At 47.3% G+C, this 17,875-nt stretch overlaps 1 protein-coding gene across 2 annotated transcripts in view; it reads left to right on the top strand.

Annotated features, from left to right (window-relative positions):
• Positions 1 to 17,875, top strand: part of HUNK (hormonally up-regulated Neu-associated kinase) — a 66,161-nt gene that overhangs the window by 24,365 nt on the left and 23,921 nt on the right. For both annotated transcript variants that reach the window (XM_040484058.1, XM_040484057.1), the window contains exons 4-5: positions 9,006 to 9,133; positions 15,729 to 15,864. In XM_040484058.1, the coding sequence (XP_040339992.1) occupies positions 9,006 to 9,133; positions 15,729 to 15,864 (264 nt within the window). The remainder of the gene's footprint in view (positions 1 to 9,005; positions 9,134 to 15,728; positions 15,865 to 17,875) is intronic.

Genomic DNA, 17,875 nt, shown 5'->3' with positions numbered 1-17,875 from the left:
TAGGCATTTGCCAAGGTAGCACTGCCACTAGGTGTAGAGCCAGGATTTGATCAAGGTGATTTGACTCTAGAGTTTGCCTTAAATTGCCACCCGACTCCTGCTTTTGCTTCTATTTTGTTGTGCTGCTTATTGTGGGGTTTACATTCTAGTGGGGCAGACAGTTTTTATAAAAGCTATAAGCTGGGTGTGGTGACTGCTGTGGAGAGGTGGGTGGGAGGTATCGAATGGGATGGGGGCAGCCTCTAGCCGAGAAAACCTCAAAGCCAAATCCTCAGGATGAGAAGGGCTGAACTCTGGGAAGAAGGAGTGTTAGGGGAGGAAGGCCCTGGACACAGGGAACAGGATGTGAGAAGGTTGTGGGGTGGGGAAGTGTGGGAAAGAGTTTGGGTTTTTCCGTAAGGGTGGTGAGAGACCGCTGGAAAATCGTAAGTGGGTGGGTAACCAAACGCCATGGATTGAATTGTGTTCCCTTCCCAAAAGATATGCTGGAGTCCTAACCCCAGTGTCTCAGAATGTGACGTTATTTGGAGAGAAGGTCTTTATGGAGGTAATCAAGTGAAAACGGGGTCATAAAATCCAGTATGACAGACATGTTTATAATGGGGGGGGGGGTGGGATTTGCAGACAGAGACACAGGGAGAGCGCCGTGTGAGGCTGAAGGCAGAGATCATAGTGATGCATCTACGGGCCGAGGAGCACCGGATTGCCGAGGGAAGCTCTTGGAAGCAGCATGGAGTGGGTCTGCCCTCACGGCCCTCAGAAAGAACCAACCTTGCTGACACTCTCCTCTTGGACTTCGAGCTTCCAGAACTGTGAGAAAATCAATTTCTGTTGCTTAAGCTCTGAAATCTCAGGCAAGCTCCAAGGTAAACTGAAGAGTACAAAACTCGCCGCTCCAGATCCCAAGAGCCATTCTCCTTCCCAGTAAGTGTGAAAGAATCTCTTTTCTGAATCAGGTTCGCCAACAGACACCTCAGGTCGACCAACTGCATTCTTGGTCATCCCTTACCCAACAGAGTGTCAGACCCCCGTCAGCCACCCGGCAGAGAGCACCGCATGGTTTGATTGTAAATCCAAATTCTCAATCATTGCTGTTACTTGTAGGTACTATGTTCCTGGCTGCATGAAAACCAGAAACAAAGAACACCACAAAGAGATGCAGAATGTTGCTCCCTCGATGGTGGAAGGAGTCCCCAGGAGTAAGAGAGGCAAGCCCTCGTGCGTAAGCACTTTTCAAGAAGCCTCTGTGTCACATTTACTAACCTTTCAGTGGGCAAAGCCGGCTGCATGGCCAACCCAGAAGCAGGAGGAGAAAGAGAAGATTCCACCCTGTGATGGGGGAGTGGCAAGGAATTTGTGGGCTTTGGTTTTTTGGTTTTTTTGTTGTGTTTTGTTTTGTTTTTTGCAATTCAACACACTTAGCGACTGCTACGGACTGGAGTGTATCCCCCCCAATTCCATATGTTGAAGCCCTAATTCCCCAGTGTGCTGGAAGTGGAGCCTTTGAGAGCTCACGAGGGTAGCATCCCCATAACGGGCTAAGTGTCCTCATAAGGAGAGACTCCAGAGAGCTTGCTTGCTCTCGGACAGTGAGGACAAAACAAGAAAACCTGGGAAGAGAGCACTCCACACCCCGGACGTGCCGGCACCCTGGTCTCAGACTCCAGGCTCTAGAACTGCGAGAAGATGAATGTCGGCTGAGCCACCTCGTCTGTGGTATTTTGTCACGGCGGCCTGAGCTGACTGAAACACCGACTTACCTGCAAACAAATACGACGTGTCAGGAGGCACAGCGCAGAGAACAAATAGGGCTGCAGAGCTGGGTCAGTTCAAGAAGGCATCCGAGGAGGGTTGGATCTGCTTCTGAGACATGAGGCGGAGTTTGCCAGGTGGAGGAGAGGAGAGGAAGCTTTCTAGGCAGAGGGAATAGTATATGCAGAGGCTGGAAGGTGTGAAAACCTGATTGCTGTCATTCTTGATCTTGGAGAAAGTGAAAAGCTTCAGAGCCTTCCTTAAGAGAGAAATTCTCCACTGCTTTGGGGTGTTGTGTCTGAGATACTGGTTAGGTTTCTGTTCGGTGCTCAGTGACTTCGCTGGCAGAATTGGAAACGGAAAACCCAAAGAGAATTTAAAAGGCTGTTTAAGAAAGAGTGAAGATGGGAGCAATTTTCTTTCTGGGTCAGACGCTGTTATTGTAGAACATCCCTTTTTTATCGCTGTGAAACAACAGAATGAAAAGCTCACTTCCAAAATCAAAAACAAACTTTTCTCTCTCTAGAGGTTTGGACCTTGACAGATGGATGAGGCCGTGTTCCAAGACTTCTGGGACTGTCTTGGGAAGAAAACCAACTTGTGACTCAAGGAAACCAGGGGAAGGAAAGCTCTTCTGACAAATGGGGCCCCCAGGACCCTCCTCCTCCAGTGAATCAGGAACTAACAGTGTCAGTGCAAAACGGTGCACCCTGTCTTAGGGCCCTTCCATTATTTTCGATGGTCTTCATTTTCGTACGTGAATATCTTTCAAATCGTCTGCTTCTTACCTTTAATCGAGATGACGGGAATATCTCGATCTCCAAGTGAACTTTGGGATTTCAGATGCAAAACCAAAAATGTGCGTTCTGTGGTAGTGAACCTTTCATGGTTAACTGACTTTTCCTCAGAGTGACGTATGGGCCAGTAAAAAAAAAAACACAAAACTAACGCAGATGTACTTTTTAAATGAAAAGATTAAAAATTGACTTTATTTTCAGAATATGCCGGTGCTCTTTGGAGAACTTTGGTGAATCTCTAACAGTAAGGAAAGTGAAAACTGAGAGTCCGATCCCCAAAGCATTGGAGACGCCAGATTGTTTCAACCAAAGCTCCTCTTTCCTCTCCTGGGGGTGTCTGGGGCAGATGAAGCATTTGTGTGAAGTCCTGGTGTCTTGTGGAGGTCGTGCACAGCACACCCAGAACCACTGTCCCAGTCTCACCGAATCTCTTTTCACTTAGTGGGAAAAAAAATCTCTCCCACATGCTGTCCCTTTGGGTAGACAAGTTGGCTGAGAGCAGCCATCTTGTTTTGAGCCCTACTATCCCCATATAGATCTAGGCAATCAGCCCTTCGACTCTATTTTGTAAATAGAGTAAACCAGACTCCACCAGCTACAGCCCCAGTGGTCAAATACGGAAGTTAGCGTTTTCTCTCCATGTATACCCCCTAAAAATGGCAGGAGAAGGATTTGGAAACAGGAGACCTGTGGCGTCTTTTAGGTAGCTTAGGGCTTTTGACTTAACGGAGAAATCTCCTTTAGCCTTTGAGATTTTTCAGTTGTAAACTCAGTTGTAAAATGTATATATTTGGTAGCTAGTCTGTGCATTTAAAGTAGAAGAGGGGAGGGGCGCCTGGATGGCTTAGTCACGTGGGCATCAGCTTCAGTTCATGTCGTAATATTGACGTTCATGAGTTCAAACCCCATGTTGGGCTCACTGCTGTCAGCACAGAGCCTGCTTCAGAACCTCTGTCTTCCTGTCTCTGCCCCTCCCGCACTTGCCTCTGTCAAAAATAAAATCAAAAACATTAAAAAAAAGGTTTATAAAATAGAAGAGAGGAAAGAGGAAAGGAAAAAGAAGCAAAAGTCTTAACATCCACAAGAAGGTAATTTCTTGTAGAACACAGACCATTTAATGGAGCAGTCATGATGTTTGACATTTTCCAAATGGACAGATCTGTTCCCACTCTATTTTTAAGACTTTACATTGGAAGTTGTATTGAAAGTTGATACTGGAAGAATGGGAAGATGTTGCTTTTAGGCAGAGAGTCATTCTTTTTTAAAGCTAAACAACATTTTTTTAAAGTTTATTTCCCTACTTTGAGAGAGAGAAGGAGAGAGAGAACGTGCACATGAGCAGGGGAGAGGCAGAGAGAGAGGGAGAGAGAACTCTAAGCAGGTTCCGCTGACACCTGTGGAGCCCGATGTGGGCTCCATCCCATGACCTTTGAGATCATGACCTTAGCGGAAATCAAGAGCCAGAGGCTTAGCTGACCGAGCCACCCAGGTGCCCCTGGCCAGAGAGTTATTTTTAATTTTTCGGAGGCAGCTCCTTTTCTGAAGAACCACACAGAAGCAAGGCGTGTCAGCTGAAGATTCTCTCGGCTTCACTCTGCCCTACCCTGGGCAGTTCCCTAGGACCCTGCCCAGCAGCCCTGCATGAACAGCAGCCAGACCCCCCATGGGCCAGCCCAGCTCTGTCAATTGCTTTGTCCCTTGTGTCTTGTTAAAGGTGCCGACCGACTTCTCCAGGAAGGTGTGACTCTGTCTTTCCTCCCTTGGATGATAGGTGACAATCCAGCTTTTCCTCCAGGGAGTGTTTCATTATCCGACTGAATATGAGGACCACCATTGGGCTCCTGACTTAATCCCCCAAATTCCCCATTTGTATTTCATGGGGACCTATCTCCTCATCTTCTAGTTGTTCATTCACTTTATTTTGCTCTTTTGACTCCACACTGGCCAGTACCTTTGGGTTTTCTGTCACCCAGTGATGACTCAGCCTTGCTTCATTCTGTTTGGAAAAACCCAGAGTATGTCTGTCTGTTGCGTCCTTCATTCCAGTCCGTCATCCTTCTCTTTCTTTAAAACCATTTGTGATGCTCGGGGGCTCTGTGTGTACCATGGAGAGGCTAGAAAACCCTGGACCATATTTCAAAAGACACGTCAGGAAATTCTGAACATGTCTGAAGACTCCTACTAATTCTACGGGATTACAGAGGTTTATAAACTGCATTCCACATTTTTCCCTTGGTATTCTCACATGCTTCCAAAATGTCAAAGGGATGAGATTTCTCTTTATCCCGATATTAAACATGTATGAAAACTCTGGGGGAGAGGAATGAAAATGCTCAATCTGGTTTCCTTTACCAAATCTCCTGGGACTGGATGCCTCTTAATGTAGATTTCCATCATTATTTGGCAACGGGACGCAAATATAATTGTAGCTCCGTATGTGTTATTTTTAAAAGTTTTGTGATGAGACAACAGATCACATTTATCAGGTACTGAATCTGCCCGGCCCAGCATCCAGTACTTTCTGTGGCTTCGTTCATTTGCCCCTCATACAACCTGAGAGGTAGGTACTGTTGTCACCCACGTTTTGTAGACGAGAGACCCTGGATGAGAGAGCGGGGTCCTCTTTAAGGACTTGTGACTGTTTTTGTTGATGAGAACCTTCGCCAAGCAAAATGAAATCCTGCAGCCAGTTTCGTAACCTAGTCAGTTATTATCAAAACCACTTGCTCGGTTCTGGTGGGACTACTCTGAGCAGGTGTACCAGCACTGTCTTTAACACAAGCGCTTACCTTTATCTGTGGTCCCGGCCAGATACTGGAGAAAGGCAGTGCCCGGGATGTCGTCTTTTGAAGCCTGTTGGTGGCAAGGAGAGGTCTCAAAGACTCCTCGAAGAAAGAAACTTTCATAAAGGTTTTAGACTTGCTTCTCTGGCTTCATACTGCTTACTACATTCACCCAACTCCTTCAGTTGGATTCCCCTCCATTACCATAGTGTATTACCTCTGTAACATCCTGCACTATTTTGTGCACTCCACCTGTGATAGGAAACTCTGTGTCCCCTAAAGATAAAGGGAAATAACAAAAGATCATAGAGCAGTGGCCTTTACACTTGAGTGTTATACACTCTTCTTTAAAAAAAATTTTTTTTAAGGTTTATTTATTTTTGAGACAGAGAGAGACAGAGCATGAATGGGGGAAGGTCAGAGAGAGATTGAGACACAGAATGTGAAACAGGCTCCAGGCTCTGAGCAGTCAGCACAGAGCCCGACGCGGGGCTCGAACTCACGGACCGTGAGATGGTGACCTGAGCCGAAGTCGGACGCTTAACCGACTGAGCCACCCAGGCGCCCCTATACTCTTCTTTTAAAGGAAGGACATTCTTGGTAACCCCCGGTGTTGACTCAAGTTGTTTTTATTTACATTGTGCTTAATGTACATGAATGTAAAATTAAATTCTTTTCATTTATGGCTGTGTACAAATAAGACCCGAAAACTGATTTACAAAGTTAAGTATAACCAAGGCTAAAAGAATCGCAAAATATTAAAGCCAGCAGCATTAGTTAGCTGCCGTGGCTGTTGCTTTGTGGGGACTGAACTGCTGGACGCGTTCTGGGTGTAATTCTTGCCGGGCACAGGCTCTGAGCTGGTCAGCGCATGGTCGTGTGATCACCCAATTCTCCCACCATTTTCACCTTCCAGGGGCTTTCAGACCTGACGGTGCATCCAAAGCACCTGGCAGGCTTGGGAAAACCCAGATTGTGGAGTACCGCCCCCCCGCCGCAAAGTTTCTGATCCCATGAGTCCGCGGTGGAGCCCAAGAGTTTGCAGATCTAACATTTCCAGGTCACGCTGCTGCCCTACCGAGCACCACACTTTGGGAATCACCCCGAAGCCCATTTATGTTCTCTTCTCATTAGCCTGTGACAATGAAAGTGATATATTTTGGCAAAGATGGTGTGTTGATAAACACGAATGCAAAAGCAAGCACTGAAATCCAGCGCATAGTTGGTTATAAGATGGAAATCCAGTGTGTACTTAGTTATATGGTGGCCGTCCGATGGCCCGGGTTGAGATTTGCAGGATGTTCTAGTATATCACCAAAAGAAAATAAAAAACGGAGCTGCTGACCCCCTGAGGACGTGTCCTGTGTACCTCAGTCTGAGAAAAGAAAACATTTACCTGTGGGGAAAAATGATATTGTGTAAGTACCAGGCTCTTCAGCTTTAGGTATGAACGTTGGACCGAGACAAAGGTGCACAGAAGCGAGCAGGGACAGAGAGGACTGGGCTTGTCCCTTAACCTCAGTGTGGAAGAGAGAGACCGCAGCTTTGTAGTGAGAAGCCTTCCTTGTGCCCAGAGCTGCCCTCAATGGAATGAGTTGCACTGGGGAGGTTGGAAACCCTTGTCTTGAAGGTTGCTGAGGGGCCTCCAACAACAACTTTGTGGATGTTTTGGTGGGGGGAGGGCGCTCTTATTTACAAAAGCCACGTGTCCAAGACCCTTTTAGATGCAGACATTCTACAGTTGGTGGGGGGGGGGGGTGGATTTTAGTTTTCTCTCTTATTGGTCTCCAAGAATCCCTTAAGCTGGGATGTTTAGCTGTATCTCAAACATATCCACGGTGCAGCATTGCGTGGTAGGTCCCCAAACGTGTCACCAGCCCCAGTACTCCGTCCCTTCCCCTCTCCTCAGTTTCCTCAATCCTGACACTGTTCCCACCATTCTTCTCGCTTCCCAGGTTTGCAACTTGGCACATCGCCTTCAGATACCTAGTGCTTATTAGCCTTTCTCTCTGTAGCCCGCTCTCCCTCCCATTCAGACTTCGCCAGCAGCGTGCCCACTCACTGCCCCTGGCTCCTGCTCCCCATCCTGGGCCCCTGATATCCACTTAATACCAGCTGACTGCTTCCCCAGTCATTTGGCTGTGGCACTTTTATTCACCTGACCTCTGTTCTTATCCTGGGGAACGTGTTCCCCCAAATACATAGGGAAACGCTCTAGAAGGCTCTGTGTATGCCTGGTTCGTTCTTGTCTCCATTTCTCGTCTGCCCAGTTTATTGCCCGTGTCCAAAAGACACGCGTATACTCGCCCCTCCCCCCGCAGGCCACCTGTCTTCAAGTACTTATCGTAGACTTCTTCCTCCCCTAATTGAACCCTCTGTGGTCAGAAGCAGCAGCGTTCATTTCTTAACTCCCCCGCATTCGTTGCTCCTTGAAAGGATTGTGCTTAGTTATTTGGTTACTTGTTGACCGTCTCTCCCCTACAGGCCAAGATGGCAGGGCTTTGTCTGGGTCAGCCCTACCCAGCACCCATAGCACTGCCTGGGGGGCGGGGAGAGCCAGCCAGCAAATGTTTGTGGACAGAATGTGTACGAATCTGTGTAACTCTACCGTGAGTTACACCCTCTTAGCCGAGGCTTAGCGTTCTGTCTGCGATATGAGAGTGATTTCTGGCTGGAGCCCGCGGGCTCTGTACCTGTCATGATCTGGGGCCCTGTAATTCAGGGGCCCCTCAGTGGAACGGACCCCTAAGGGTTTTAATTTCCATCAGTCTCATTGGATTTGTTTTGACTGGAAATCCTATTGCCTGTTTTTAAAACATATTCCCTTGGGCACTTTCAAACACTTGAGACCTCTTGGCAGGCAGGCATTTCATCCCCATCAGGAAATCTCATCAAAATGATATTAGGTTTGCACATCAGGAAAATGAAAGTCCTCCAAGAAGATGTCGCTAGGTTGGCTGTGGATGTAAGCAGTTAAGCCCATTTAGAAGGTATTTCGACCACATCTGACGTTTTGGGCCCGGGCCGGGTGGCAGGATCTCACAATGAACAATGATATAAAAAATAAGAGTGGGAAGGAGACACCTCCCCCTCCCCCACCCCCCTGAGGGAATTCTCTAGTTACAAAAGCCCAAACGGCATTCAAGGGAAGAGCAACCGGCCAGTTTTGGGTATGAGATTTTTGTTTCAAAGGGCTGAAAGGTAACCAGGCCTGCTGGCTAGGCTGTGGCTTGCCTTCCGTGGCAGGGTCTTGCCCTATATTTTTTTGTCTGGCCGCCTCCAGGCTGCATCTTGTAAGCCACACTTGGAAAACCGCGTAACGGCAAGACAACTTTTATTCAAGGGTCCTAGCATACTCCTGGTATTTTTCGCATAATTTCGTCTGGACTTCCTTCCAGAAGGAAGGACCTGGTTTCCCTTCCGTAGGGGGTAGCTCTTGAAGTTTCTTAGACTCCTTTGATCTCCATAGTCCATTGTCCAAGTCTACAAGGAAGCTTTTACCCGTGCCTTTCACTTTTGCTGCTTCAGTGTGGTGCTGAGTTTTCTAGAAAAAAGGCCCCTTGAGGTCAGCATGAAAGGGACAGGGCTGAAGCTTTGCCAAGCCTGTGCCCTATCTGTCTTCCCTTCCTGGGGGCCTCAGTCTGGTCTCATGCTTTGGTGTCTCTCTTTTCAGAGGCGTGAACATGTATGCCATGTTGACTGGGACCCTGCCTTTCACAGTGGAGCCTTTTAGCCTGAGGGCTTTGTACCAGAAGATGGTGGACAAGGAAATGAACCCCCTCCCCACCCAGCTCTCCACAGGTAATGTGCCGGCTACTCTTGGGTTCCTGGTTTCAGGACTTGGGCGCCTACCAGGTTTGGTCCATCTGTGAAGTAGTATTTGTTTTGCAAAAATGATATTAGGCCTTTTCCTAGGATTAAACGGTGACTCAAGAGTGGTTGAGTTTCCCATCGCTAAGCAACCCTTCATCTCACCTTGGCCCTTTTCTTCTCCATTATAATTCTGAACCCCTGACTTCCTTCTTCCTCCTTCTGCACAAAACCGATATTTCAAAAGGATCTTGGAAAAAGAAATGCAGTCTTGATTGCTTTAAAACTCACCATATTGTACTGTTGACTTTGAAAAAAAGCTTTTATAATCACATGTCCATTGTGTTTTGCTTAGTCAATTCACTGTAAAGAAATACTAGATTCATTCAAGTTTGGTCTGTGATTTGTCTTGCTATTTGAGGTTTTGAGCCTGTTCAAAATCTTTGAAATATATATAGTTTCAGTAACTCGATTAGACTAAATCATCAGGTGTGTTTGGAAAGTATTCTCAAACTTTACGTGGTTCACATTTCAGTAAACAGGTTGTATTAAGATTTGGTTTCAGATCCTGTAAATTAGCACAATTCATTCTTTTGTTTTGGTCACAATTCACTTCAAGTTCCTGGCCTCAGGTTGGTCCTAGTGATCATTTAATTGGCTCCTTAGAATAAACTCAGCTTCACTGAGATAAGGCATGTGACAAAAAAAAAAAAAAAAAAAGTAATTGTTTAATTTCAACTTATGATACACGGTTAAAATACAACATTTTTATTTTACTACTGTTACGCATTTTTCTCTTGAGTTTATAAAGCATCCATGAAGCCGACCTTGAATTTATGTTTGCCAAATGGAATCCAAGCTGAAATGCATTCTTTTTCTAAAAAAAAAATGTTTATTTATTTATTTGAGAGAGAGAGAGAGAACATGAGCAGGAGAGGGGCAGAGAGAGGGAGAGAGAGATTCCTAAGCAGGCTCCATGCTGTCAGCACAGAGCCTCATGTGGGGCTTAAACCCATGATCTGTGAGATCATGACTTGAGCCAAAATCAAGAGTCGGATGCTTGACTGGCTGAGCTACTCAGGTGTCCCATGAAATGCATTCTTGGATGTAATGATCTAATTTGGTCTGTACTTCCCCTTTGCTAGGGAGGATAGAATCTCTTGTACCCTCATGCCTGGAAAAGGCAGACAGGGCTCACTTTGAATCCCAGTGAGATCCCGAGGAACTGGAGAACTGCTTCTCATTGGTTTAGTCAGGATGGGCCAGGTTAATGCACAGTAACAAGTAGCTCCCAAATCTCCGTGGCTTAAGACAACAATGACTTCTTTCTCATTCATACCACGTATCTGTGGAGAGTTGACGCAAGAGTCGAAGGATTCTGCCCATCCTAGTCAGTCAGGGTCCCAGACTGGTGGAGCAGCCACCATTTCAAACATATCTGGTCCATGCGGAGGAAAAGAAAAGTCTAGAACCACCTCTCATCAGCAATTAAGTCTCCCACCAGCGTTTCGCTCACAACTCCCAACTTTCTGAAGCATGTCACCTGGCTTCACCTAACTAAAGCAGATGGGGAAATACAACCCTACTGTGTGTCTAGAAGGCAGAAAGCCAGAAGTATCTGTTGAACATCATGAGTGTGAGTCACAGGCTGTGGGAGGAGGAGCAGATGGTCCGGCCTGTGATACTCCCCGGGGTGGGCTGCACGGCAGGGCAAGGCAGGTAGATGAGCAGCCCAGGAACTCATTCTTAACTGCGTCAGAACCGACATTGTTTTAACCCTAGTGATACTACCTGGACTTAGCAGGCTGGGCTCTAAGTGTTTTCTGATGGGGAACTTTAACTTTACCTTAAAGAAGTAAAAGCGGCACCCCTGAAGGTATTTAAAACATAGTCCAGAGGAACTTCCAAAGAAGTTGCGTTAGAAATGTTCGGAGTGATTTTAGCCTCCCTGGAATTGGCTCGTAAGTGTTTCTCCTCGACTAGGGCTTTACCGCTCTGTGCTAGGTACCAAGCATAGTGTTTACACAGAGTAGATGCTCAGGGAATCTAGGTTGCTTACTCTGCTGGCAAAGTGTGTGGCCCAGGAAGGCACAGATCCGCCCAGCTGCTCAGGGATGGGACTTGACCTGATACGCTGGGGCCCAGAGCTGTATGCTGGCTGCCGGGGCAGTGCAAAGGATGTCGGCTTGTTTACGTAGTGAATGACTTCAGTTTTGGGGATCACTCCCATGCCTTCTGACAGCCCCCGCGTTCTCCAACCCTTTGCCCTTTATGCCCTGCCAGCTTTACCTCTTCTCCTTCCCGACTAGCCTGGCCCCCCGTCATTTGTGATACTGTGTGGCACCATATTGTTTACATCCCCAAATACTCACTCACCAGTAACAAGAGCAGCTGAATGGCCAGGTATAAGTGCTTTGTACATTACCATTTACTCTCGTAACAACCCTGCAAGGTAAGTACTCTCATTCCCAATTTATCAGGGAGGAAACAGAGTCTCAATGAGCTTATGTGACTTCTCAGTTTCTGATTTTATGTCTGCTTCACCCCCAAACCTGGATTTGCCTAATAAATATCAGGCTGCTTCTCTCCCTTTCCTTATTTTATTTGCTATAAGATGCTTCCCCTTCCTCCAGATTTGGGGGGCATTATCTGTCGTTTTTACGTTTTGAGTAATGTCAAAATTGAGATGCCCAAATTGAAAATACGCCAATCTCATTAAATGTCTTGCCAACACATCTTTAATTTAATGATTCTGTCACTCGTATTTGTAATGATCTCTACATGTGTACCGTATAATAGTACAATTAAATTCAGTTGGGAGAATTTTGGCCGAGTTAAAAAAAAAACAAAACAACCTCAGTGTTGTTGCCCTTGTGAGTCTACTATGCATGCTTTTGAAGAATTGCCCCTCATCTCTACTATGTAGTTTGAGAACTTAAGCTTTTGGGATATTTGCAATTCTTGCTTCTAGACAGTCTCTTTCCGCTTGTTGTTGGCACTTGCCTATCACAGGGTCGGGAATGCCTTTCATGGCTCACACGTTTTTCAGGCAGTTTACCTTTACATCACTACATCTCAGTGATGGTACTTACACATTCCAAACAATCACTTCAGATCTAGAGGGTTTTGCACCATGAAATCACGGAAGTGAAGCTGAAGGTGAGTTGTTCGCGTTTTGTAAGGGTTGAGCCAATGCCAGTTGAGATTGTTGAGAAGGTTCAACCGTCAAATTCTTGTTCTTGATGCTTTTGCCTAGGAAATGATAGGGAAGGAGACTTGCGTGGTGATGGGACTCCACTTGCAAGTGATGGGCTTTCCACTGCAAAAAGTCCGATGGCTCTGTCTGTGTCCTATAGCCCTCTCCCTGGGCACAGTGTCACAGCACTCACACAAACCAGTCCAGACTCTGGAAAGTAGGAGGAAAGTAGGTTTTGCACCAGAAGTGTATAATGTATATGATGTGGAGCACGGAGAGGGAGCTCTCTGTGTGGGTCAGCCCTACCCTTGGACCTGAATGGAGACCCCAATTCCTAGCTTAGAAGAGTCGGGGGCAGGAGTACCTGGGTGGCTCAGTTGGTTAAGCATCCGACTTCAGCTCAGGTCATCCCATGGTTCGTGAGTTCGAGCCCCGCATCGGGCTCCGTGCTGACAGCTCAGAGCCCGGAGCCTCCTTCGGATTCTGTGTCCCCCTCTCTCTCTGCCCCTCCCCCGCTCACACTCCGTCTCTCTCTGTCAAGGGGGCAAGGAGTGGCCATGCCTGCCATGGCTTTCCAGGAAAATGGAGAATTTTAATCCCTTTGGGGTCATGAAACATAGGGATTTTCAAGGCCCTGACCCAAACTTTTTCAAAGAACTCTAACGATATTTTCAAAGTCCTTTTTGGATAGTAATGCCACGTTTGTGATGTCCAAAGAAATAAAATTCATCAGTAGAGATCAGAACTAAAATTACTTGTGCTCATCAGCAGTTTGTGAAGGTGCAGAGTGCGTGGTTCTGAAAATAGAACAAAAACGCACATCCAGTCTGTTCTTAGCTCTTCTGGTTAATCATACTCTGAAAAAGCCTGGCAGTAGCCTGGCTTGTACGGGTCCTTTGAGGGTAAGCGACAGAGATGTCGCAGAAACATCCGGAACTCACAGCCTCCGCATTTCAATTCATTAAGGCCGCATCTTTTTTTATTTGATCAGTAGATGTCCCTGATTAGGCATCCAGATGACTGTTGCAATGTACGGGAGTCGAGAGAAGAGGGATAAAGGTTCCAAAAAGAGAATCTTTTTTTTTTTTTCTTTTCTTTTTTTTTTTTTTTTTGTTTGACATCTGTTTGCTTTTCAGACCATTGAACAACATTTTAGGAAAGTTTTATTTGGAGACTCAGCTATAAATCTCAGAGTATTAAATGTCCCTCATAACTGTGTCTACACATGTACTTTTTATCTGCTACATTCTTAAAGAGAAATAACCTGATGACCACACCAACTGTATGGAAACCCACTGGAGGAGTTACTTGGTGGTAAAAATTGTTTCTTTTGGGTTGATTCTGGCATCACCATCAGCCCTCTTTTGATGGCTTGATTTCTGCCCTATGGAAGACAATGACAGAAAACACCCACCATTCTCTAAGAACGGTATCGAAATGACAGCCAAAGCCTATGAGGATGTGGGAATTCTTAACGACTTTTCTTTGAGAGGTTAGATTATGTTAGAAAACTGAAAGATAGCTTTGGGGAGAAGGATAGAAAAGTTTGGGGACCAAGCAAATCGGGATTCTTTTCTGGAATCTATTACTTGGTATGTTGGAAATTGGGTATCATGTGCAAGGCTACATAAAAGAATATTATTAGAAAATTATTTGTAATGTTTTTCTTTTTGAGAGAGAGAGAGAGAGACAGAGCATGAGCTGGAGAGGGGCAGAGAGAGAGGGAGGCACAGAATCGGAAGCAGGCTGCAGGCTCCAAGCTGTCAGCACAGAGCCCGACATGGGGCTTGAACCCACGAGCCACGAGCTCATGACCTGAGCCGAAGTCAGATGCTTAACCTACTGAGCCACCCAGGTGCCCCAAGGATATTTTTTAAAGTGCCAAGATGATACGACAATAAGATAAGGAGTACAGAATAAAAACAAAATTGCAGTCCTACAACTCAAGCAAGACAGGCCATCTCCATTTGGAAGTAATCAGTCCCTGGCATTCTTTGTCTATATGTGTTCATGCCTATTGTCACACTAGCGGCTTTGGAGCCTGTGACCTTCCTGTGCATTATTCAAATATTTTTTCCACGTCGTGCAGTTATCTCCATTGTTATGCTCGTAAAGGATGGAAATGTCTCCTGAGAGATGAACCAGCTTCCTATCCCTAGTGCCTGGCTGGACAGCAGGTGCGTTGTAAATGTTCATTTAATAAAGGACACCCAGGACATTTGAAAAAATCACTGTGGCTTTTGCCTGGGACGGAGGGGAAGGGGGTGTGGGGATCTTCTGGCTTCTCAGTTGCTTCTCGCACTCTTTCCTTACATACCACGCTCAGCCCAACTAACGTGACCACAGCCACGTTCAGTAGGCTGCCAGATAAGGACAGACTTTTTTGGCAACACAGTCTGCCCAAGCTGCCCCTTCATTTTGAGGGAATGCACAGAAGGAAAGGGCCCCTCAAGTAGATGTGGTTTTATAGTGTGGTGCTTTCTGCAACATTGTACACAAACTAAGGAATTTAAAATTTGAGTTACAGGGGTGCCTGGGTGGCTCCTTCGGTTAAGCGTCTGACTTCTGCTTAGGTCATGACCTCGTGGCTCATGGGTTTGAGCCCCGCATCGGGCTCTGTGTTGACAGCTCAGAGCCCGGAGCCTGCTTCGGATTCTGGGTCTCTCTCTCTCCCTCTCTGATCCTCCACTTGTCACTCTCTTTCTCTCACTCCTTCAAAAATAAATAGACATTAAACATTTTTTTTAAAAAAATCGAGTCACAGAGTTTACTTGCACCGTAACCCAGACTGGCCCTCCGATTGGCCTGGCTACACAGGCGTGGGCTATAGCTGATCTGGGTGCTGTGTCATCAGTCCAGAGTCCGGGGACTAAGTAGATGGCCATGCAAAATGGCTTTAAAAGAAAGGACCAGAAAGAGAGCACGACCTCCCTGGGTCTCAGGAGACTCTGTGTGTCGCATGGTGAGGGTCAAGTTAGAGGGCAGAATTTTGAATGCCTTCATTCTCTGGTTCCTTTCTGAGTACTCAAAAACCCACCTTGAGGCCAAGTGTTTTCTCTTTACTTCCTTTCATCCCTGTATTACCAGCCTGTACGTCGCACATCCCTCTGGCTCACCTTTAGAGATGGACCCGCCAAGCTAAGACCGCAGTATTGGGAAGTGCAGGGCACGGGGAGAGACCTGAATCGGCTCTTACTTTACCGTGTACCAGTTGTATTCCTGGGACAGATACCTTAAACTCGTCGGACTCAAGGCACCCGGAGACCCAGGGAATAGGTCAATGCTGGCAATGACTCCGGAGAGGTGGTCGGGCACCTGCCTTGAGTCTCGGCAGCCTCTCTCTGCATTCAGCCTGTGACGCGGATGTCTGTTTGCCGAATGTCTCCACAGGGGCCATCAACTTCCTGCGCTCTCTCCTGGAACCGGATCCTGTGAAGAGGCCCAATATCCAGCAAGCCCTGGCAAACCGCTGGCTTAATGAGAATTACACGGGCAAAGTGCCTTGTAACGTCACCTATCCCAACAGGTAATCGAGTGTATGCAGAGGGGGCCCTTCTCTCGGGCCACACGAGGCCGCCTTCTGAGCCCTGACCACTTCTGGGCAGGAAGCTGTGCGTGATTCAAGGAGAAGCTGCATTTCCCCTTGGCCGCCCCCTCCCCTCCGGGCCCCTGCAGCCACCGACTAGCCCACCTCCGCGCACGAGAGGAAGTGTAGACGGGACCGTCCCGTGCAGCTGTGCAGAGCGCACCCTGCACGGGGCACCCAGTAGAGGGTGGGTGGAGGCTGCCCTCCACACCCCATTCCCCTTGTGAGATGTGCCCCGGGGGCCTACGTCTTCTATCTTCACAGAGTGGCACCTCTTTCTAATTCACACAAAGGGACCATTTAGGCTTGCTGTGGCCCGAGCGAGCGGGCGCGTGTCTGTGCTGAGCGTGTCTGTGGCCGTATCTGGTTGCGTGTGTGTGTGTGTGCATGTCTGTGTCTGTGAGTGTACATAGTTGTGTTTGAGTGTGTGAGATCCATCCGTGGGCTCTCCTGCCAGCCTCAGGCAGAGTCCAGCGGGATTGCCCCTCTCCCCTTTCAGACCACCCCTTGGGCTCCTCTTCTGACACTTGTTTGCTCTGATGTTTATTTCAGCACTGAGTCCCTTGCCTTAGAACGTTGGGGTCAGGAAGAAAAGGCAGTAGGAGGGGTCAGCCGCTTCAGGCCGTGTTTCCCTGTGGACTTCCCATGAAGGCTTCACTTTAGCAGCTTCCATGAGGAGAATGCTTTAAGGCAGGCTTGCAGGCAGGGGTCCGCGGCATGGAAATGCCGAGGGGCACCTCGTGATGGCCCACACGTCTCTGTCACTGCTGTAGTGACTACACATTGAAAAACAAGTATAAGAAAACATTAGCTTGTACTTCCTTCCTACTCATCGGACATATTGTTACCCAACCCAAGTGAAGGCATGAGGACCCTCACCTTGGTTCCCTTAGAGCAAACATGAACACCACGAAGGTCAAATACCTTCCAGGACTGGGACCCACACGCCGGGTCCCGGGCCTGCTCACTCTAGTCTGAAGCTCAGATGAGGACAAAAGGACCACTGATGAAGGGGGGACAGAGATTTTCAAGATGTCCAGGAAGGTCTGGAAACATCCATCAAGACTTAGGAAAGCTGTCACACTGAGTTCTTCAAATAGGATGGGCAGGCAGGGCTCTGTCTTGGGGAGAAAGTTCTAGAAGAACTTAAGAGGCTGTGGGTGGAGTCCGTATCCATGCCACCGAGCCAGATTTACACTCACCAGGGCTGAGGTGGTTTCACTCACCGCCATCTAGAATTCTAGCATTTGACTCATGAGAAGTAATTTAAACAAAGTCTAGTTACTTAGGTTACCAAGGGAACCTGGAAATAGACTGCTCGTTTCCAGCGCTGGCTCCCCTCGGCCCGTACCTGAAACAGACACCAGAAAGATTACCTCAACGTGAGCTGGAAAGCCAAGCCGAGGAGCCATGCCTCATTACCAGGGCTCACGAAACATGGCAGCACACAGGTATGCTGTCTGCTAAAGGAAGGGGCACTGGTGGCAGCCACAGGAGTCATTAAGCGAATGTGATCGCTGCCTAAATGAGTATAATCAATCCACTCAACATGGCAGCCGTTGGAAGGAAGCGGCTCTGGTAGTAGAAACACAGCCTGCCCCTCCCTGATGGCTGCATCTTCATTCGCAAGGAGTTGTTCCGGGGCGCCTCATTCCGTAGCTGTTCCACAGGTCGCAGATAGGCGTTTGTGGATTACAACTTCAACCCAGGTATCGTCTGCTGGTTTTGCCAGATCAGTGATTTTTGCATTTGGATTTGGTCAAAAGCATAAAGGCTGCACGTGAACTAGTTGGGTTGGGACCACCGTTAAGGTCCTGTATATCAAAGAAAACAGCAGCTCGCTGCCTTCCGTTTACGTGTGGCCCGTCGCTCATTTTGTACCAGAGGCAGATTAATGTTGGGTTGTGTTTTTTTTTAATTTTTTTTTTTTTTTTAGTGTTTTTATTTATTT

Source organism: Herpailurus yagouaroundi, unplaced genomic scaffold (assembly GCF_014898765.1).
Source record: "Herpailurus yagouaroundi ecotype Mexico unplaced genomic scaffold, PumYag 162, whole genome shotgun sequence".
NCBI classification, from domain to species: Eukaryota; Metazoa; Chordata; class Mammalia; order Carnivora; family Felidae; genus Herpailurus; species Herpailurus yagouaroundi.
The sequence above is the reverse complement of the archived record's forward strand: the minus strand, read 5'-3'. Positions and strand labels throughout refer to the sequence as shown.